The sequence below is a fragment of the Anas platyrhynchos genome, chromosome 3 (genome assembly GCF_047663525.1).
Source record: "Anas platyrhynchos isolate ZD024472 breed Pekin duck chromosome 3, IASCAAS_PekinDuck_T2T, whole genome shotgun sequence".
Lineage (NCBI taxonomy): Eukaryota > Metazoa > Chordata > Aves > Anseriformes > Anatidae > Anas > Anas platyrhynchos.
In genome coordinates this window covers 23,006,569-23,030,791 of record NC_092589.1, presented here as the reverse complement: position 1 = coordinate 23,030,791, position 24,223 = coordinate 23,006,569, and the positions used below count along the sequence as shown (strand labels likewise).

At 40.3% G+C, this 24,223-nt stretch overlaps 1 protein-coding gene across 1 annotated transcript in view; it reads right to left on the bottom strand.

The window, feature by feature from the left end:
* Positions 1-5,808: 5,808 nt before the first annotated feature.
* Positions 5,809-24,223, bottom strand: part of TGFB2 (transforming growth factor beta 2) — a 75,400-nt gene continuing 56,985 nt past the window's right edge. The window contains exons 3-7 of the mRNA XM_027453142.3: positions 14,729-14,861; positions 14,503-14,613; positions 12,034-12,208; positions 11,297-11,450; positions 5,809-9,336 (exon numbers count right to left, since the gene is read on the bottom strand). Of these exons, the coding sequence (XP_027308943.1) occupies positions 9,178-9,336; positions 11,297-11,450; positions 12,034-12,208; positions 14,503-14,613; positions 14,729-14,861 (732 nt within the window). The 3' untranslated portion in view covers positions 5,809-9,177. The remainder of the gene's footprint in view (positions 9,337-11,296; positions 11,451-12,033; positions 12,209-14,502; positions 14,614-14,728; positions 14,862-24,223) is intronic.

Sequence of the window (24,223 nt, the reverse complement as noted above, 5' to 3'; positions counted from 1 at the left end):
CCCTGTTCTCACAGAGAAAAGGGGACTGGTCTGTTTCCAGAGGGACTTTTCATTAGGAAACACATAGAGGTGGACCTGTTCATGCTGCAGACATATACTTTTTAATTTCTGGAGAGAATATTGTCAAGACTGAAAACAGCTTAGATTAGATATTTCTTTTTCTCAACAAGAACCTGAAAACCTGAAGCTTTTATTCTTGTTTCTTAAGTACCAAAGAAAAAAGACAACAACTGTTTCACTTGGGAGATTTTTTTTAATTGAATGCTGGAGGCACTGAGCACATTCTTAATTGAAGATATGCAAGGAACACAGCTTCACTCAGTGGTTTGTTCTAGTTATTGTGCAGATTCAAGTAGATGTCACCATGTTAATTCAACACAGCTCGTGGTTTCAAGCATTGCTTTATGGTCAGGAACATTGTAAACTTATTTTCATGTTTGAAGTGAAAACTGATACACTAATCTGACTGTATGAACTCAACAATTTACAGTTCGTCTTTCAAGCTGGGCTATGAATGCATAGCACTTCTGATTGGAGAGTGTAAGGCAAATATGCTTACCTGTTCTCTCAGAAGTCAAAGATTTCTCAACAAAGTCTGATAACACTTTGTAGATAAATATATCTCTGGGCTGAAATCCAATATCAAAAGTTCAGCCTGAAAATGACTTGATAAAGGTATAAGCAACTGAACAGAATATTTTCCCCTAGCTATCGTAGTATAATATACACATGCAATACATTCAACAGAGGAATTGAATCCAATATGAAAGTGCATTATTTTCAGTACTGTTGGATGGCAGAAACACCTTGCAAAATGTACCTATTTAAGTGACCATAGGATCAATTTCCTCCTTTGGAAAATTATCATATTCTTATTTTTCTAGATTTCAAATATAAAATCATATGTGTAATACAGATGCTTTAATGTAGACTGTTGTGGCAATCAACATTCACTTTTTACAAACACACGTGCTTATGTGAAGCTACAAGTGAAATGATAAACTGAGCCTAATTCTTGTACAAATGACATTAAATCCTGGCTTGTCTCCTATTGAAGCAGTTGTGTGAGAGTAAAGATAATGTAAGAGAGCTGGGAATAAGACCAGTTGAATCAACTCAGTTGCCTCCAAAAGTCATTTCCTGTATTCAGCAACCCAAGTCACAAGAACAACCTGCTATTGCTGGAGTAACCCAGAAGTGAAACAGTCTCTGAAATTTCCTTTTTTCCTCCCTGGGGCCATACAGTAAGACTGCTAAGAATATAACTACTGAAGCAGTCCAGACAGTACAAAGATACTTAGCAAATAGAGGGAGAGACTTAATAATACAGAAAAAGTTGTACAAACATTGCAGTACTATGCAAATTTTAAAGAAGGCTCTAAATGTATATGCTCCGCTTTAATCTATGGATCCACACAAATGGATCAAGTGTGAATTGATTCTTGCCTTTCTTGTTATGTGCATTCCTGCTTGCAGGTGTGCAGATGTGGTTTTCATATCTGCAACCTGTGACACATATTTTTGCATATACAAACTCATCAGCTTCTGAGGATAGATTTCCCTTCAGGGTGAACAAGTCACTGATTCCTCCTACACTGCTTTCTGGGGGGAAGGAAGCCTGATCAGTGAGATAGTTGTCTGGATGAATTCCTGAGAGCCTTGCTGAGACCGGGGACACAACAAACATGCATTTGCATTACTTACATTAACTACTGCTGACAGCGTGTTTGAGCACTGCTTTGGACATGTTACAAGGATGCTTGAAGGAACCTGGCACTAGAGAAACCCATGGTTTTAGCACATGAGGTCTCCAGTTTAGTCCTTGGAATACTCAGTGGTATTTCAACTACCTGATAGGCATAATCTGTTGTCACAAAGCAGTGAAGGTACTTTTGATACTAAAACACGATACTGAGGTCAAAAAAAGCCATTAGGAGTGCTTAGCTACTTGAAAAAATAATTAAGGTCTTGTTAACAGCTCATTTAAATCATGTCTCCCAGCTGATAAATATCTCAAAATGTATCAGTGACTTTGTTATTCCCAGGTAAATTTCTACCTCCATAAAGATGACTCTATTCCAAGACAAAGGATGGGAAATGGGATCAGCCTTTTGTGGTGTGGAACCATAGCCAAAGCCAAAAGTACAGCAAAAACCAGTACACTTTTCCTGTGGCTTTATTTGGGGCATATACTTTATGATGACATAATCCTTCTGTTGTATTCTTCTTTCCTGGTCTGCTTTCTGTGACCTGGCTCTGCATGCATCAACTGTCTTTATTTGAGACCCCAGATTTGCAGTGATTCACCTCCCGTGTTGCGCACATCATAGCTGGATATGGGGGGGGGGAGGAGAGGGAACAACAGATCATATTCTTCTCGTTTACAGTCCTTTGGCTTTTTGTAACTGAACATTTTGCAGAAGTGGAGGAAACAATGTATTTCAGAATCTCTCTAAATCCAGCTTTCACTCCCAAATGTTCACAAATTGATCCAGACCACCTCTTGGAGAACAGGTTACACACTGCAGAGGAATGCATAACTTGCCCATGAACTGCTGCATATTTTGTCTTTTGTATTTACATTTTTCCAAAGAAAAAAAAAAGCAGGTTTTTCCGGATAAAGATATTTTCTGCTTTTGATGGATGAAATTAGTCTGCATATCCTTGGAGACAGCCAACAAGTTTATACTAGAAACTGGAATGAAGCCATTGATCTGTTTCACATGGGTTCCATCAGATGGCAAAAAAAAAAAAAAAAAAAAGAAAAAGAAAAAAAAAATCACTTTGTCCCATACTGTTGGTCTTTTAATCACTGAAGAATGAAGTGACCTAAGGTCTGGTATCCTACTACCAGTTCTGTGGAAATTAACTCAATCTGTAGCAACATTTTGACTGTCTCTGACTGCTATTACTGCAAGTGGCAATTAGATTTGTACATCTTTGTGTTTGGGAAAAATACAACACTCCTGTGAGTGTTGTACCTTGCACCTGGCTAAGAGCTATTCAAGTTTAAAAAACTCTGGCACCTTGAGGTTAAAGCCTTACACACAGATGAGAATCTGGTAATTAAATTTTGGTTAAAAAAATATTGCAGGGATTGGACCTAACTGAATTTTGGAATAGTGTTCCAGACTTGAACATAGGAACTCCAAATACTTGATTTTTGACTTCGGTAAAATGTGGACTCACATGTTAACGTTTTGAGTTGATCCACCTCTAATTAGCTTGATGGAATAGTATACAAGAACTGCTTTCTATACCTGTGGTGTATTTCATAGAACAAAAAGAGACTCAGTTCCCATTTGCCATTTGAATCTACCTCATTCCCTTTCTCACAGCAAAAGTTTTCCATATGAACCGCATGCATCTTTTAACTTGGACTAGCCTACAGTATAGTATGTGCAGAGAGTGCTGAGACCAAAGATCACTGACCACTGACCCTTCCTCCATTCCTACTATCATTTCAGTTTGGCACTAAAACACCCCATTCAAAGGAAATATTTATTTCTTGGACCACCATATGTTTTAAGAAAGCTTTATACCCCAGGGGGTCTGTTTTAGATTCCAGCAGGTTACTTCATTAAATGAGCATATCAAATTTGATTGGAAGTTCTCATCAGCTTTCTGTTCCATTTAATTTTATTTTTATACAGATGAAGAAATTACTGTTACACCCATACCCACTGACAAGCCAACTACATTACTTCACATCTACTTTATAACCACATATAATTACATAACCTCTTGGTTTATTTTCTTCCAGAACTCATGGCTCCTCATAGAATCTATTCTGTCTGATCTAAGAGGCAGATTTTGGCCTAAAAACTGGTTTTCAAGACATTTACATTCTTTGGGTTTTTCCTATATTGAATATTCCACATTCATTAACCACAATTTGATTCAAGTAGTGTAGCAAGGGCTTCAGTGATACAGTCTGGAGAGTCTGTGTTAGTGAAGGGAAAAGACAAACCCAGCATCACAATATTCTGCATAAATCTTACTGTCGTGGGATAGCTTCCATCTTTTCAGTCCCACACTATAAAATCTCTCTTAGCACACTCTGTCCTCTCACTTTGTTCCTCTTTAATTATAGGCCTCACAGCTACTTTCCTATCTAAAAGTTCCAATCAACATTCATCCACAAATGCTGCTGTAATTCACTGACTTCAGAAACGGAGCAGTCAGAGTTGCAGAGTATTCTCACCAGTATAAATTGTGCAAGCGCTACCTTTGATAAGAGTGGAGCTGGCAATTACATTTATATCAAAAACACACAAACCCAGTAACTAAAAATAGAATGAAAATTAATATCTGACAATTTTTGCAGGACCACAGTTTTATGCTAGTATAATCTCACTGACATCAACTAAGACAGACCACTGTAAAACTGGAGCATAGCTGTGGTGAAATGGCCCCTTAGATTGTTTTAATGCTCATCCCAAGCTGCATTCTTAAACACATATTCACAGACCACAGGGTCCATTTGTTGTAATTTATCACAATAACACTAAACAATCTGGCATAAACATATCCTTTATTTCATGCCAAGAAATGCTATGCACCCGAGATCCCAGAGAAAACACCAGGAAGAGAAGTTCTTCAGCCCTTCTTGTCATCAGTCCATCTTCTGAAAGCACTGTCACATGATTTTATCAACTTCAAAAGTCATGATCCAGTCCTGCAGCCCTTCCTCCCATCAGTTTAATTTATTTAGGAGACTAGAGCTCCTAAAGATCTAGTAAAGAAAAGCTGCAACACCATGCTCTTTTTTTATTTGCTTAGATAATGCAATTGGGTACTGCAGAGTGCGTGGAGAGAGACTTACAATGTACTATGGAATGTTATTTCTTGTCAAACAAACAACAACAAAAAAAGACAACAGCAAAACAAACAAACAAACAAAGCTCTTCAACATGGTTATGTGATGGCTTCTGACTACCAGAATTAGCTGAGATGGCTGATCACTGGACTAATGATTGGGTTAGACCTCAACTCTTCTTAGATTCACAGGGGTGAGCAGGGGTCTCCAGGGTCTCGAACCAAACCTCCTGCTCAGAGCAGGCACAGCAGGAGCAGGCTGCCTGGAGGCCCAGATGGTTTTGAGCATCTCCACGGATGGGATGTCATGCAACCTGTTCCAGGGCTTGGCCACTTCTAGTGTAAAAATATTTTCCTTGCATGAAGCCAGAATTTGCGTTGTTCCAATTTTTCTGTTGCCCTTCCTCCAATACACCATTTCATTTCATTGTAGTCTCTTTTGTCCAATGTACAAAATCAACAGTTTCACTGAGTTTTAATGAAGGACACAGTATTGTGGGACCATCATCACAGGATGCAGTCAGATCGCTTTCTCAACTCCTGCATCACTGTGGGGATACTTTGAGACCTACTGCCAAAGAGAAAAGCCACTGTAACCGGTGCTTACAATAACAGCCATGCAGAGGGGCACCTTAGTGCCCGGGCATGGTTCTGGTGAAGGATCAGGCACAGTGAGGCTGTGGGGTGACACCGGTTCTGCCTGGGGCAGCAGCTGTCTTGTGCACACATAGGACAGTGCTGCTGCTCTGAGCACTGGCTTAGAAGCCACTTCTTGTCTGTAGACCAAAGTACATACAGCAGTTGCTGAGGGGAAAGGAATCCTCAGGGCAGGCATGATCCACTCTCATCCTGGATGGTTGCTCTTCACCTCACCTGTGCCAGACCATGTCAAGGTCCCTCACACAAAAAGCACTTGGCACCAATTAAGCTGAGCCTAAGCTGAGGAATTACCTATGCCAGAAGAACACTGTCATATAAACAACACCAGCATATAATTGAAATAATTTATTTACCACTAGAGCACCACAAAAACAGACATACAATGTGTTAAAATACAGAGTAATCGATCACCAAAGTACAACACAGCTGTCCTTTAAGTTCCTTTTTTTTTTTTTTCCTTTAAACCATGCCAACCATACAATTGTATTGTCACTAAACATATAAAAAATGCTGTCCTAACCCACCCAGCTAAGTGCTAAGACCCACCCCCTCCCACCTCCCTGCCCCTTACCCTGGCTCCACACAGCTCCTTCGGGTCAGACCTTTCAGGGTGCTGAAGATTTCCTGCCAGGTGCTGGGCATCACCAGTGCTCAGGGACTTTGCTGAGACAGTGGCAACTATCTCATTTTGGTAAGGCCTCTGGCAGACAGTCTCTGAACCATTGCAGTCCCATCTAAAACATCATTCAATGGCGGTGGGGGATCTACATCAGACCTGAGTGGTATTTGGCCTCACATTACCCCACCATGTAGAGGGGAATTTCACCCTTGAGTTCTGCACATTGTAGAATTGGGTTTAACATTCTTGGCAATTACAGGGAATACACGCCTAATAAACCAGAGGGAGGGGGGAAAAGTTGCAGGAGCTTTATAATAGGAGTATTTCAAATACTATCAGTGCATTTTGAGGAAAAAATAAGTAAAAAAAAAAAAAAGTAAAAGTAAAAAAAAAAAGTATCTGATCTTGGGGTAATGCTCTACAGAACTAAGGCTTTATACTTAAATTTAGAGAAAAAAATTCCAAACCCAAACCAAAATCTTCAGCTGCGTCCAGCGCAATAGTGAGTACAGTTGGACAAGTACATTATCATGTATTCCACTTTTTCAAAGCTTCAAATCCACTTTGATTTACATTCCCATAGCAGGGAATTACAAAAAATGTTTTTAAGTTTTTTGAAATGTATTCATCTTTGTCTCCCTTCCTGTCCAACAAAAATACAGGTCTCATACTGAATCTGATAAAACTAATTTTGCTGCTGTATACAGCAAAATCCAGAGTATTTACTACCCTGAGGAGTTTCACTGAGTTCAGTGCATCTTCTCATTGGAGTAAATCTGGCTCAAGCAAGTGTTAGCGGGACAGATTTTTCACTTGTTCATCTCAACTCACTAAATAAATCAGAAGTCTAACGTACCTCCTCCTCAGCGCTGAGTCAGTGGGTGAGATTAGATCATCTGTGGGGCTATGTGTCCATCTAGGCAATAAGCATAGGCTCTACTGAAGTCCCAAGGAGCGGCGGGTGCAAGCCGCTGCGGTACTTCAGCTTTGCATCAGTGTTCTGCTGAAGTCAAAGAAATTGCACATCTCAAAACTGGAGCTGACAAGATAAAGCTCAGGAGCACTCTCCTGACACTGCTCAGGTCAATGACAGAAAATGTCATTCTAACAGTTTTCAAGCTTTGCCATGCAAAACCCTTCATCATGTGAAATGAACTGAACGCATCACCTTCAGGATTTCTTTTTTTGCCAATTTAAACTTTTTAAAAAATGAGTTGCATGTTATGGATGTTTTTTCAACTCCCTCTACAATATTCAAATGCGTAACAACAACAAAGCCATAGCGACCCCATATTACTTTTTCCCTTTAAAAATAAAAATAATAAAAAGTTTTAATTTGAACTCAGTTTAAAAACTCACAAAATCAAGGGTCTGATCCTGCAAATTCTGCTGTGCCTCTGCAGAAGTTAAAGGCAAGCCTCTGTTACCTGTGGTGGGAGCAGGATTAATCCCACGGACTAACAGCAGGGAAAATCCCTGCTGCGTATGAGCTCAACACGGACTGCTCCCACTCATGCCCCATGCAAGGGCATCACTGAGGCAGATGCTTCGTACCAGCATTCTGCACATCCACTGTCACCCTCCGCAAGGCTTTGCCTTGCCTCAGCCAGGCTGGGACGTCTCTTCTTGCAATGCCTCGCTCCCTGCCCATCTGTTTGAATGTCTAACGCCAAAAGAAAAAATAAAAATGGGGATGGGCGAGGAGGGAGAGAAGGAGGGGAGGAAAGAGCGCTTTAATCCATCCTTTTATAAAACAAAAACCAAATGGAGTCAGGTAGCTTATGTCATAATGATGAACAATATACAAAGCACATGTATAGCAATTATTATAAAACATGTATTTGTAGTGCAAGTCAAAATATAGGGACTCTACTCATACTGGCCAGCTAGAGGGAAACACATGATTCTGAGTGATCAAAAAGAGCCCCAAATTCAAATTCAAACTCATGAGAGCTGACAGTATTACAGAATACAAAAATATGGTGAAAATTTACACATTACACATAAAGTACTTAATTTTTTAATAGTTTACAAATAGAGATCTACAGATATGTTTCCAATTAAGCTGGCTTTTACTACCCACCTATTGTAATACTCTAGGTATGGTTACATATACCAAAAGAACAAAAAAAAATCCCATAGCATAGCTATACAGCATCATATTAAGGTCTGAAGATTAGACCAGTACATGTTAAATATTTCACTGGTTTACTAAATTGACATTTTAAATCATTTACAGTTAAAAAAAAATCTTATAGACTTGTCTTTGAGACTGAAACAGAGTGTCCTTTATTAGTAAGTTATTCAGTATTTAAAACAAGGTTTTGAGACCTTACAAGAAGCCTCTCTAGGCAGCTGGCATGAAAAATAAGGTATTTTAAAGGCAGAGTTTCTCAATAATGTAGTAACTGATTTCTACTTCAATCCAACTAAACTAACCATTACTTCTCAGAATCTTTTGAGCTTGTGTTCCTTTAGGCTTTATATGTATTTCTGGCAGCTTATTTGGTCTCCATTTTGTCCACATTTGCTGGTTTTCTTTTTTCCAATGGCAATATGGAAATGTCCATTTGATAGTTTTTACACACAAATAAATAATGCACTGTTAACTCTACAACTAAGAGGAATGGGTAGGATGCCTATTGTATAACAATACAGAGAGATCAAGTAAGGCACGGGACAGATACAGCAACTCCACTTCATGGGATTTTCCTGTTTTTTTCCTTTCACATAGTACACTAACAAATTTCTTCCAGTGTTTATTTTTTAAAAGGTTTTTTTTTTCTTTAACTTGCTTCTTGTCTATCTCACGCTATGTGTAGGTGAAATGTAAGATAAAGGCCTTCAATGTTTTGCTTCAGATGCCAGTTTTAAAAAACAAAACAACAAAAAAACAACAAAACAAAAAAAACACTTTCAAACAGTTCAGACTAGTACCGCTTTTTTCTTCTTTTTTTTTTCCTTTAACACTGTTGAACCTGGGTTTTCATTTTTCCTTCCTTCCTTCTCATTCTCTCTATCCTTTTTCCTTGAATATTTTTTTTTAATACACACACATCACGTTGCTTCTGGGGAATCCTTTAGCTGCATTTGCAAGATTTTACGATCATGTTGGACAGTTGTTCAATTTTGGGTGTTTTGCCAATGTAGTAGAGGATGGTGAGAGGTTCTAAATCCTGGGACACACAGCATGGAGAGGCAGAAGCTTCTGGATTTATTGTGTTATACAAGCTGAGTACCTAGAAGGAGAAAGGAAATAAGAGATTAAGGCAGCTACCTCTGCCTGTCTGACTCTGCAAAGCAAATTCCTTTCTGCATCACTTCCTCCTACAGCGCCTGGGACAAAGCCTAATGAAATCAGTAGGAAGATGCCTAGATTTGAATATTTTTGCATGCTTCTCCATTTTAAACTGGTGTCACAATCTGTCTGAGTTTCCTAACATTTTATCCTCACAGCCTTAAATCTTGTAACACATACATGCTTGGAGACTGACTTGAAAGAATAGCCCTTTAAAGCAACACACATGTTATACTGATAGGTAAGAAAGAAACCATCTCTGTCTTCAGATTACCATTTATCATTACAGGAGAGGAGAGCCTTTCAGCACAAAAGTATTGCTCTGCTTCTCCTCCCTTGCTACTTTTCAGTAAATCCACTAATGCCACCCTGCGAGAATCGTGACTCCATCTGCAGTTTCTCCAACTGAAAATCAGCTGTGGTGAAGTTAGTAGCACTGGTGCTTTATTTCACGTTGGATTCATGTGCATGGTTCTCTGCAAGGGAAGTATGCAGGGTTACCCGCTGATGATGCATAGGTATTTCCGAGGATGCCATTAATGTGTTAGCTAAACACTAAGTGACCTTTTCCTAGAGCTTCAACACAACATTTACAGCTTAGAGAGACAGAAGACCTGTTCAGGGCAGCAACAACACTAACTACTTTATTAAGCAACCTCTGACTCTTTGGGTAACTTTCCAAACCACATATTTGTGACCATGACAGTTATTCTTCCTCTTTCCTTTAAAAACAAGTGCTGCTCCAAACTGTGTACACTACTACTCCACACCAGCGCAGGAACATACATACCTTATTGAAATATATTTACTACTGCCAGCTGACATTGCTAGTACTACAATGCCACAGCCAGCAACAGCTATACAAGTTACCTACACTTGGGTCCATATGCTCAGAAGAACTCACTATTGTGCCTTTACAGACCAAAAGGAAAGCAAGCTGCCCCTTGGACAGGAAGAGTGCTCACTGCTGGCTGACATTGATCTGTTATTTTAAAGAAGGCTTGGAAAAGGTGAGATATCATCCTTAGTATGGACCTGAGCAGGAAATTCTTACTTTATGACAACTGTGATGCAAATGTCTGCTTCTTGTATTTACTGTCTAGATATTTTTATTGATAGTTGAGAAGAATGAACACATAATAGCAGAACACCACTCATCCTAAAACAGTTGGCTAAAATACTAAGTACAATCCCTATAATAAAAGATCCCATCCCATACACCTATTAGCTCATAATCATTCCAGACACAAGATCCTTCCTTCACAAATAAATTTTCAGTGTACAAGAATGAATACATCTTTTGAAGAAATATAGCTATCCATACATTATCATGAAATTCAGCATGGTAGATTATCAGTAACAATAGAAAATGAAAGAGGCAGGTCATAAAGTAGGTGATAATCAAGTGGTAAGACTCAGAGCCATTATCACTCCAATTGTGCCTCCCTTGGTGCCTCTGCTGAGGGAACTCATTGCCACCTTCCACTCATGCTCTTCAATGCCAGGTACCATTTCAGGCAGTCTTCCAAAGCTACACCATTCACACAGTCACAAAGAGTATTTGATATGTCCATACATCATACTGATGACTACAAAAATAATTAAAATAAAATAAAATAAAATAAAATAAAATAAAATAAAATAAAATAAAATAAAATAAAATAAAATAAAATAAAATAAAATAAAATAAAATAAAATAAAATAAAATAAAAATCTCTGCAGTCCTGATACAGGACTTCTGCTTCAGCTTTAGCATGCAGGTCAGTATAGGACCATATTGCCTCAGTTACTGAGATAATAAATGGAAGCTTTGGGGGTTGGCACTGATGACAGTCCTAGAAACATGTATCACCCTTTGGTTATAAAATAGAAGCTTAAAATTACCAAACATTTGTACTTACTCTGCTGTGCTGAGTATCTGAGCTCCATAAATATGGGCAGGCTCCTGCACAGAAATTAGCATGATATCCTTTAGGTTCATGAATCCATTTCCAGCCAAGATCCCTCTTGAAGTCAATATAAAGTGGACGCAGGCAGCAATTATCCTGCACATTCCTGGAAAATAAAATACAGACGAATGCATTGGCCATAACAAAGACAACACAGGGAATAAAAATAATCCAGTTGCTTGACCCTGAATGATTCTTTACAGGCAGGCAAGTCCGAGTCCCAGAAACTCAAAACTAAATCACATCCATTGAAGCTTATAGTATAAATGAAATCAGATGTTTAGAGAGGGCAGGACTTGCTTATATCAAGCTAATGGTTTGCCTGGAGGATCATTAATGTACTGTTCTCCAGGTCCTACTAAGTCTCCTCTCTGAGTAGGTGAGCACAGTGGAGGTGATCATTTGGCTGTAATTATGGTGCTGATGGGCCTGAGAATCCTCCCTGATGGAACTCAGTCTCTGCTTTCTAAGGTCCTAACCTTCCTCATTGGCCATTGTCTCCACACAATGAGTGGAGCACATTAGGCAGATACCCACTGGGCATGGAAACTGAAGGTCTGTGAACGAGGGGTCACACTTTGTAAAAATGCCTACAATAAAGAAACATACTCTTACACGATAAGCAACTGCATTACAGCTCACAGGCTGGCATGCCTGTGTAAATATACTAAATATAGATGCATAGTTACCTAAAACAATAGGCAGCATCTAGAGCACGCTTCTTCCGCCGACTGGGCTGTTGCGACTCAAGTCTGTAGGAGGGTAACAACATTAGCAGAAGATGTGGGGTCTTCCCACTGTATTTTTTCCTATTGGACTTTAAAGCTTTCACATCACCACTGGAATATGTGTAGTCATCAATACCTTCAAAAAATACATTTTGGTGATAAACATTGTGTTGCTTTTTTCTTCACAAATTAAATAAACCATCTCTTTAAAAAAATTCCCTCAGAAACTGGGCAACGGTGGTGTCAGCTGAGAACGTTTACTGGGGAAGTGGAGGTGAATTCCAACTTGAGATCCCACCTATATACACAACTCTAACACATCTATCCTATCACCCCTCCCACACTCACAGCCATTTAACAGCATTTCAGTACATTTACCATTTACATTTGCCATTCATGCCGAAATGAATAATGGAGAAGACATATGGGGTTGCTTACTTCAGCGCTGTATCTATATTGCTTAAACTAGTTTCAAATACCCTAAGCAGTGACGCTTTTGTCACTTCACTTAGGGCAGTATTCCCATCTTTTAACAACTACGCACCATTTAAAACCTTGCAACACCAATAAAGTTGCTCTGGATACCTGCATTTCCCACTGCTTACTTTCATCCCATTAGTTTTCTCCATCACATTTATCTCTTTCTAGTGCTTATAAAATCTTTGTCTCTCATTGCCAGTTTAATTAATTCTGCTAATTCTTCCACTCCTACTTTTATGCGGACATGGCAAGGATGTTGATCAAAACATTTATTCTTAGATCAGAAATCAATGACCTCACATTTTGTGTTTTCTCTACTAGTTACATTACTAGCTTCTTATTGTGGCAATAGGATGGGCAAAAGAACCCAAGGTATTAGTCTTTACCAGGAGTCAATACAGCTCACATTTTGCCTGTTCATAAAACCTTTCAAAAATTAATATCCTCTACCAGATAATACTATCAAAAGTTTTTTTTTTTTTTTTTTTTTTTATATTCAAAATTACAGTAATCAAATCTCATACTAATTTTTTTTTAAATACACACAATGGCTTAATTCATAGGTACAGTGCATATATATATTTAATTAGAGTAAAAATTTCAATGCAGTGAAACAATGGTTAAATAAATGTAATACTTGATGAGGAATATAGCCAAATCCCTGGAAAACAAATGAACCAAAATCATGACATATTTGAATACATGAAAACTGGATAAACAAAATTTGGTTTGGTTCTAATATGACTTTACTTTAATATGTACTGATTAATGATAACAATAGCATCATTAATTAAATAAAATTTCCCTGTTAGAAAATGAAATTTGAATGGCTTAAAATCACAAGGGAGTTTATACTTACTCTATCACTTTGTCTACTGTCCATAAGCACATATATCCATAACCCTTACTACACATTATTTTTTAATATCAATTCAATCCAATCTTTAATTTTTTAACAATCATTTATGTAAATAATTTACATATATAAGTAACAATAAATTTGCATGTGCTAATGATGGTGAGTAGATGTATAGAAATACTCAACGTTAACTAATGTAGTTCCACTGACTTCACCTGAGACTCAACCTTTCACTACTGGATGTGCGAGATTATACAGGCATGCCATTTCTGTTACTTCATGCCACATTTCACTGGCACTAAAGCATTGCAACACGTTTATTCAATTCTGGCACCTACTGATTAGTTCTTTCTGAAGCAACTGATAGCATTGCTCAGAGTAATTTAAATATTATTGATATATTTATAATATTAATATATTTATGATATATTCTAAGTGTGTTTGTGGGTATTTACAAAGACTGGGACACTTTCTACATGAGGAAGCTGCCACTGTAAGCAAACCAACTGTTACCTTATGTATACTTTGGAAATTTGCCATAAAAAGTATTGTTTTCTCTAATACACTCATAAAATGAACCATGTTCACACACATCTACTGCAAGCAATTTATGTCTGCCAAATAACATCCTGATTCAAATGTCCAGTAATCTTCTCTATTGAAGCCTGAACTGTTACAGTGCTACGATGGACAGCAGTCAAAGGGTTTATATTGAAAGCATTCAATAAGTTTTCTCAAGATTACCCAACAGCAGATGGTCTACTGTGCATAAGTCTTTCTTACATTCAAACTGTATGTACGTATTTCAAGCACACATGCTGCAAACTGTAATATAGATATTTAAGGACATCAAAGCTGCAAGCATGGAATGAGATGGCTTCTTATTCATTCCATCTGGTTTTAGAATAGTTCAGCTGTTATAGTTTTACCCTTGTGCCTTCTATGCCATTTTCCACCTGCTGAGAATCAAGATTCTCAAATGTGTAAATTTTCAATAATCACAATTCCATTTTAAAGAGGCAATAAGCAAGTTTCCCTCCTCAATTAGTAAGTACCACCACATTTTAAAACATAATTTTTTAATTTGTTACCTGCAAATCTTGCTTCAAGCTCCTCACTTTTATTTGGGATGATATAATTATTGGAAGGCACGAAGGTGCAGCACGGGCAATGTAAGCTTATCTTAAATCCAAGGTTCCTGTCTGCAAAACATGAAAGTAAGTGGAATTGGTTTTACATGTGGAATGAGCCTGAAATACTGATGAGTTAATGGATGAGGACGTGGGGCAGGAATGAAGGCAAAACACTGGTTGTCACCTCTATGATGGAGCCATTCGTGCACAGCCTCAGTGACATCAAAAGACAACCATTCTCCTTCAGCTCTTGTTTTAACTACTTTGCTGTCAATGTAGCGCTGTCCTGGTGATGATAATTCTTTGGATTTTAGAACCTGCAAGAAACAATACATACGTTTGTCTACAAGTTAACATTTATCAGATTTTTATTATAGACCATCGACGTTATAAAATAGTTTTTTCTACTATTACAGTTCAAACCTCTATGCAATAGATGTACATTTAGGCACAGCTTTGGTGTGTTTTGAAACTGAAAGATAACACAGTATTTCTTAGTTTCTGCAGAATCTTTACGGTCAACTTCAATGGCAACAACAACAGAGATTCAGTAATTTGACTATTTCAGTAAAAGTGCTTGACTAGTGAGGTCTTTTTCACATCTCATTTCCCTTAGGATAGTGCTGCAAATGATAATTGACTTTCAAGACCAAATAGCGCATTCTCATATTCTCTCCCTACTTTACTATCTTCTTCGGGAGCGCTGGGAGAGGAAGGTGATATAAAAACACCCCAAGGAAATCATCTTACACCCTCATGCAAAACATGCCATCACATATTCCTTCCTAAGAGAATTCACACAGGAAGACTACACTGAAAACTTGTCCTGTAACACCCATTGTTGGGGATCACAATAACTGGAAGCTGTTTCACCGTCATTAGTAACACTTACACTGGCTACAGCATATCCAATGGAGGGGCACCAAGATGATAAAAGGTCTGTTGCACCTCTACTATGAGGAGAGGCTGAGAGAGCTGGGACTGTTCAGCCTGGATAAGAGGAGGTACGGGGGGGATCTTTGTACCTTGTATTACCAATGGGTACAAGTGCCTGAGTGGAGGATGCAAAGATGACAGTACCAGGTTCTTTTCAGTGGTGTCCAATGCCAAGACAAGAGGCAATGGGCACACACTAGAACACAAGAGATTCTATCTAAACATAAGAAAGCATTGCTTTACTGTGAGCTTGATGGAGAACTGACTCAGGTTGCCCAGATTGCGGAGTCCACCTCCTGGGAGATCTTCAAAAGGCACCTGGACATTGTCCTGGGCAATCTTCATTAAGTGTCCCTGCCTGAGCAAAGCAGGGATTCAACCAGATGACCTCCAGAGGTCCCTGCCAACCTTACCCTGTCAGCCGCTTACCATCATTTATCAACAGTCCTGGCTATCGGGGGAGGTCCCAGTTGACTGGCGGCTAGCAAACGTGACGCCCACCTACAAGAAGGGCCGGAGGGCAGACCCAGGAAACTACAGGCCTGTCAGTTTGACCTCAGTGCCACGGAAGCTCATGGAGCAGATCCTCTTGAGAGTCATCACGCAGCACTTGCAGGGCAAGCAGGCGATCAGGCCCAGTCAGCATGGGCTTATGAAAGGCAGGTCCTGCTTGACGAACCTGATCTCCTTCTATGACAAAGTAACGTGCTGGGTGGACGAGGGAAAGGCTGTGGATGTGGTCTACCTTGACTTCAGCAAGGCTTTTGACACCGTCTCCCACAGCATTCTCCTCAAGAAACTGGCTGCTCTGGGCTTGGACTGGCGCACGCTTCGTTGGGTTAGAAACTGGCTGGATAGCCGGCCCCAAGGAGTCGTGGTGAATGGAGTCAAGTCCAGTTGGAGGCCAGTCACTAGTGGGGTCCCCCAGGGCTCAGTGCTGGGGCCGGTCCTCTTTAATATCTTCATCAATGATCTGGACGAGGGCATTGAGTGCACCCTCAGTAAGTCTGCAGATGACACCAAGCTAGGTGCGTGTGTTGATCTGCTCGAGGGTAGGAAGGCTCTGCAGGAGGATCTGGATAGGCTGCACCGATGGGCTGAGGTCAACTGCATGAAGTTCAACAAGGCCAAGTGCCGGGTCCTGCACCTGGGGCGCAACAACCCCAAGCAGAGCTACAGGCTGGGAGATGAGTGGTTGGAGAGCTGCCAGGCAGAGAAGGACCTGGGAGTGATGGTTGATAGTCGGCTGAATATGAGCCAGCAGTGTGCTCAGGTGGCCAAGAAGGCCAACGGCATCCTGGCTTGTATCAGAAACAGTGTGACCAGCAGGGCTAGGGAGGTGATCGTCCCCCTGTACTCAGCTCTGGTGAGGCCGCACCTCGAGTACTGTGTTCAGTTTTGGGCCCCTCGCTACAAGAAGGACATCGAGGTGCTTGAACGGGTCCAGAGAAGGGCGACGAAGCTGGTGAGGGGCCTGGAGAACAAGTCCTACAAGGAGCAGCTGAGGGAGCTGGGCTTGTTCAGCCTGGAGAAGAGGAGGTTCAGGGGCAACCTTATTGCTCTCTACAGATACCTTAAAGGAGGCTGTAGCGAGGTGGGGGTTGGTCTGTTCTCCCACGTGCCTGGTGACAGGATGAGGGGGAATGGGCTTAAGTTGCACCAGGGGAGTTTTAGGTTGGATCTTAGGAAGAACTTCTTTACTGAAAGGGTTGTTAGGCACTGGAACAGGCTGCCCAGGGAGGTGGTGGAGTCACCATCCCTGGAGGTCTTCAAAAGACGTTTAGATGTAGAGCTTTGGGATATGGTTTAGTGGGGACTGTTAGTGTTAGGTTAGAGGTTGGACTTGATGATCTTGAGGTCTCTTCCAACCTAGAAATTCTGTGATTCTGTAATTCTGTGACATCAAATGCTGAAGTATAGACTGTACAATACAGACTGCACTTTGAAGGAAGATATTATATTGCTTACCAATAAGCCTTCCTTTTGACTTTTGGTACAGGTTACACATTGAAGAGAAAAAAAATACTGCCCATACAGGTAATCTGAAGGCATGCAGGTTTGAATTGTGGCCACACAATGATCTGTGCAACAGACAGTTTCACTTCTGTCCCAACCTGGATGCTAGCTGTGTTTTTATTTGCGTCAAAAGTTTCAGTAAAGCTTGCTACTGAGCATGAAATAAAAATTAACTAAACAAACAAACAAACAAAAAAAACCTCAACTCCACCTCAAGACAGAGCAGTGCATGCCTGGAATTTCAAGTGCTGTATTGGGTTTATGCAGTAAGGTTTTGGTAGCAGGGGCTGCAATGGTGGCCTCTGAAAATAGCCCAGAGGCTGTCCCAGGTTAGATAAGGGCCAGTTTCAGCCAGCTCCGAAGGGACCCACGGCTGAGCCAAAGAGCCTAGCCAATAAGCAATGTTGTTTGCACCTCTGTGAGAAATATTTAAGAAAAGGGGGGAAAAAAAGTCTGCTGCACAACAGCAGCTGCGAGAGCAAGGAGTGAGAAGCAGCCCTGCAGGCCCCAAGACCAGTGCAGCAGGAGGTGCTCCAGGTGCACAGCAGCAGTTCCCTTGCAGCCTGTGGAGAGGCCCCTGGTGGAGCAGGCTGTCCCCCTGCAGCCCATGGGTTCCACATGGAGCAGATCTCCACGCTGCAGCCCGTGGAGGAGCCCCCGGTAGAGCAGGTGGACATGGCCTGGAGGAGGCTGCAGCCCATGGAGAGCCCCCACAGGAGCAGGCCCTGAGCTGGAGCTGCAGCCCATGGAGAGGAGCCCACGCAGGAGCAGGGGGTCTGGGGGCAGCTGTCACCCACCCATAGGGGACCCATTCTGGAGCAGTTTGCTCCTGGGGGGATGGACCCCATGGTACGGAGCCATGTGAGAGCAGCGCTTGAAGAGCTGCTGCCTGTGGGCAGCCCCCTCAGGATCAGTTCGGCAAGGACGTATCTCGTGGGAGGGACCCTACATGGAGCAGGGGCAGAGAGTGACCATGAAGGAGCAGTGGAGACAAAGTGTCAGGGACTGACCGCAGCCCCCATTCCCGGTTCCCCTTTGCTACTTGTGGGGAGGACACAAAACAGTGGATGGGGGGAGAAGTTGTTTTTAGTTTGCTTTTAGTTTCTTACTGTTCCAGTCTGCTAGTGATAGGAAATAAATTATATTAATCTCCTTATGTGAGTCTGTTATGCCCATGATGGTAATTGGTGAGTGATCTTCCTGTCCTTATCTCAACCCTTGAGCACTTTTAATTTTATTTTCTCCCCCTTTTCCTTTGAGGAAGGGGAGCGAGACAGCAGTTGTGTGGAAAATTAGCTACCCCTCACCGTAAAACCACCACAAATGCTCACATTCTTCTTTGTATCTAAACAACTTCAGTGACTGCTTTTCCATAAACAAGCATAGGCCGCTATTATTTACCTTGCTTCTGAAAACAACTGGGCTTTTGGCTGCTAACAGGTTTCTGGTTTCTCAGTTATTAAACTATTAAACTATGTTGATAGTTTTGTGATGCAGGAAGCTGGAATGCCATGCAATGTTAAGTTGACTCCAATCAACATACCACATGATAACATCACTTTGTAACTTCTGGCATGCCAGCAGTTTGAGTTCGTGTTTCGTTTTGAGTTCTTACTCCATTGGTAATGCACTTGGATGGTTAAAGAGTAACTGACAGACATGTGTCACTATTTCCTCCTATTTTCTCAGCACAGGACAGCCTGATACCTAGCAAACTGCTGGTATAAATCAGTGATGAAACTACATTATATATATATATGAAGAAAAATATTTCAAAAGAGGTGTGAAATTATGTCATCATAATAAAATTAGTCTTTTCTTAATGAAACAGAAAAGCTTGCTTGAAAAGCCCTCATTCTATCCAACATGTAGAGATTCCCTCTTTATTTCAAGGGAGTGCTGTACCTTTTACAGGTAAGCAGCACAGCTCCTACAATAATCTTTGAATTATGAGAAAAACAGCAGTAGGATAAGCTCTGTGCCTTCTTTCTGATTTACACACAACACATTTACAGCAGGACAAAAGAAGCAGAAAGACATGGGAAGGTGTTGGTCCCAATCCAGAAGATTACCAAATGTCACTTGTAAGGGATGTTAAGGTCTCCAGTAGAAATTCAGGGCACTCAAACATTCAACACTAAGACGCCTTTTTATGAGGCAGCCTTCAAAGTGTTTGAACAACTGTTTACAGAGAGTCTGGCAGCAGCAAGGGGACTACCATTGCTCAGAAGTGCCAGAGAGATGAGAGAATCTGCAATCAATGCTGGGAAAGTCCCAGAGAAGCACAAATATAACTTTGCCTTCTCTTTGGTCTTTATCAGGTCAACTCAAGTGTTTCTGAGGACGTAATGCAGCTGTCATTCTGCAGAGATGTGCTGGGGGGGGGGGGGAGGGGGGGGAGGGGAGAGCAAATAAGACTCAAGAACTTGGCTAATTTCTTGTCCTTTCTGCACAGTCATATCTTTCCACAGACTCCAGAAACTGCATACCTCACAGTTTTGGCAGTGATGTAAGGATCTAAAAGTAAGCAATGTGCCAAAAGTAATCTCTTGATGTTAACTATAATTGGTCTTAGATGTGTTTTGAAGACTTGGTTGTGCCTTGGTATCCAAAAGATAATGTCTTTATTCCACTCTCACTCCTATGAAAAGACAAAGTGAGGGATTGGCAACGTGTATCTGGCATGAAAGACATTTGTAATAGTACAAGAGATCATTACCATACATATTTAACAGTACAAAGAGCATCCATCCTGACCTATGAACTGAATGATAAGAAAAGTGTTTGCAGGTTTCAAAACTGTAGAACACGATGGACAGTATGGTTACAAGAGCCAGATATAATCTATCTGGAAGTATCTAGGGTATCTGAAAGCAAGGCTCCTTTCCATGTGATTTATGCAACATGTTCATGGAAAAAAAAAAAAAAAGAATGAAGATGGAGCTAAAAAGTCACAAACTAAGTATAGCATAAGTAATTTCCACAATTGACATAATATATTAAGCAGACACTCGTAATTCTTAAGCAAAAAGCTGTTCAATGTGATGAGTACCACACACAATGAAATTAGCAGGCCTACTTCAATCTCAAGCAAAAATGATCTAGCCGCACTGTTCCCATTTTTTCCTTTTTTTTCCTGCACTTACCCTTGCAAGTGCAGAAATAGTAGTTGTAACACAGAGCAAATGGATGATAAAATCCTAGATCCATCAGTCTGTTTCCTCCGCCAAACCCACCAGATGAATAACTATTCACTTTTCCTGCACTGCATTTCAACTCCATACATGCTGAAGCAGCAACACGATGCACAGTAGTAATTAAAATGGCATCTTTGAAGGAAACTAGCAAAGTTTATAGCTACAATACAGTCTTCAAGTGAGCCTTCCAGAAATTATTATATGATATAGTATTTTAGGCTCTCAATGCCATCTTCCCCCCTCTCTGGTTTGTTTCTTTGTAGTTTGTACTGCCTTTCTGGTCATACCTTCATCAGTCCTTTTCTCCTAACGCACCATTCAAGCCCATTCCCACTGAAAAACTTCTCTTTTGGTATTTCCAATAATTTCTTCCTATTAGATGAGCTATCTTAGTTGCAAAAAATAGAAGTTTTTCCTATGCCTTGTGGCTTCTGTGCTTTAAAGTTCATCTCCTTCTTCCAACTATACTGATAGGTCTTAGAAGATATTACCGTTATCTGTAAACATTGCTTTGCCTATAAACATTGTCTTGCCTTTATGCTTAGCCCATTGCAACCACATCTAACATTACAAAAAATGTTGTTGCACAACTTGGATCTGCAGGAGGCCTAAAAGGTGAAAGCCTCTGTCCAACAGTTTTCAGTTCGCATATTCAGTTCACATAAGACAAGGGGAAAAAAAAAAAAAAAAAAACACCAGAGAGAAAGAAGACAGAATTAAACTTTTAGACTTTTAGTTCATTCTTTACTCATTTCCTTCCAACACCTCATCCAAACACTCCCTCTTAAAGGAGCAGAAGTTTTATATGTCTGTGGATCATGACCTGGATAGTTCAGGTTTCTGGGGGTTGGGGGAGTATTGTGCATCATTACCCACATGTAGAAGTGACAAATTCAATCACTTGCATGATTAAGAGATTTTCACACATACCACCTTACCCCCCTCAGTTTTCAGCGCATGCACAAGTAGCTGACAATGCACAAAAACTGCATGCATGTAGGTACAAGCATGCACACCTTCACATATACATGAGTGAAAGCTCAAGACCAACAATCTGAAAATTCAGGTTGCGCAAAATCTCTCAAGCTTCTAGACATAGGGATGTTCTGCCACATATATATCCTCATTTAATCCCCTTCAAAGGGATTAAGGAACATTGCCTTTTCTATTAAAGAACATATGATTACATTATGCAAAGATTAGCTGAATAGATAGATAGGTAACAAGAAGGTTATCCAGCAGACTTCTAGCCCAGTACGCAGAATAATTTTCATTCAGTAACACTGCTGTAAAGTTTAAAAACAATTTGTTTTTATCTACCCTCTTTTTGTACATAATTCCTCCCTTTCACATGAAAGCAAATACTTAGTCAAAACTCTCCATCAATCTCTACTTGACACAGTAGCGTGCATACTTGAGCCTTGCCTTCTAGCTGTCATTCTATGGGCACTGCTAACCTTCCCCTTGTCTTTTTTTTTTTTTTTTCATTCAGGTTGGAAAAGACCTCTAAACCATCTAGTCCAACCTTTTACCTAGTACTGGCAAATCCAACCACACCACTAAGTTCTACATCTACATGTTTCCTGAAGACCTCCAGGAATGGTAACTCAACCACTTCCCTGGGCAGCCCATTCCAATTCTGTACAACCCTTTCAGTAAAAAAGTTTCTCCTAATGTCCAACCTGAACCTCCCCTGGCACAACTTGAGGCCATTTCCCGTTGTCCTATCATTTGGTGCTTGGGAGAAGAGCCCTATCCCTACCTCACTACAACTTCTTTTAAGGTAATTGTAAAGTACAATAAGGTCTCCCCTGAGCCTTCATCCCAGTTCCCTCAGCTGCTCCTCATAAGACTTGTTCTCTAGACCCTTCACCAGCTTTGTTGCCCTTCTTGCTCCAGCACCTCAATGTCCTTCTTGTAGTGAGGGGCCCTAAAACTGAACACAGAATACTTCTATTCTGACCATTAAAAAAAAAAAAAAAAAAAAAAAAAGGAAAGGAAAAAAATATCTTATGAATCCCCATGAAGGATCTCAAGATATCAAATACATGCAGCTACTGCCAGCAGCACAAAGAAAATAGTGACTATATGAATAATGCAGGTATTCGCAGGAAAGGTTTTATGAAGTAGCCAGACAGATGCAAAGTTGTACAGGGACACATTTAGGAAGCCCTGTTGGAGATCTCAGTGATGACAGCCTTTACATGCCACCCTCATGTGAGACCTGCCAGATTTCTGGTATTTTATAAATCCCACTGAAATCTTTTGCTCTGCATTGTTTCTGGGCTGTTCTGCCCAGTCCTCAAAGGGAGACTCTGATCTGCTGGCAAGGATTTATCGGCAATCCTCCTCATTTGTTAGAGGAGGCTGGACCCGGATGCTACCTTGGAAACATATCCCAAATCACCATGACCAGCAATTCAATGGTGAAATGGCTTAATTTTGTCATGAACTGGCTGCAGAAGAATCACAAACATGTTTCCAAAAAAGAGTGACCTCTACAGTACTTCTGCCAACTGCTCTGCTTGTTTTTCAACCAACTGGAGAGCATAAACTGATACACTAAAAATAAAAAAGTATCATGTAGCTGAAATCTTCACTAAAATACTGGAGGATAAAAACTGTTTACTTATATGCACACATTTATCCTCCTATCACACAGTTCTGAGTATATAAATAAGGACAGGGATTGTCTTAGGCTGTATTTTATAAACTGCAAAGTATACTGAGAACACTATAATTCATGATAACAAACAAAATAATATATATATATATATAACAATATATAAAATAATTCATGATAACAAACAAAGCAGAATGTTTTTAAAATTCATAGAAACGTGGCTTCTTTAAAAATGAGGCATATCAGAGGCTGATCTCAGCAGAGTACCAGTGTTTGGTGTCAGTGTAATTACATCAGTTCAAAACCAGAAAACCTCCAAAACCCAGGACTTCGTTAATAGAAAAGCAATCACTTTGCTCAAATTTTCCTTTGCCTACTCCTGTTCTCATTTATATACAGAGCTAAAGTAGGGGATAACTCAATGAGCACATTAGTGTATGTGTTTTAAACAATAACTGCTCAGAACAGACACCAGAGGAGCCTGTCTTCATGACTCATTACACACATAAAAGGAAAAAGTTCAACAGAAACACAAGCTGGTTCTTTCAAATAACTCTACAACAGCAACTTGCTTAGTTTATTTCAGGTTTGATGGCCTGGCCAGCAGCTACTCCTATTCCCCCATAACTACCACAAGCAGATGCAAAAGAATAGGAAAATTACAATTAAGTATAATTTATAGTGGAACAGTTTTGACTAATAAATTCATCACCTCACCAAAACCAAGCAAACAAGCAAAGCTGAATGTGATCCAGCTGTGATGATACACAGACTGATGCATCAATTGCATATACCCGCTGCAGCCAAGAAAACCCTACTCACAAATCAAAGGCCAAGCATCAGCAGCAAGGGCATTTTATAGCTAGGTTTGAGAATTATAATCAGCAACTGTTTGAAAATATTTTTG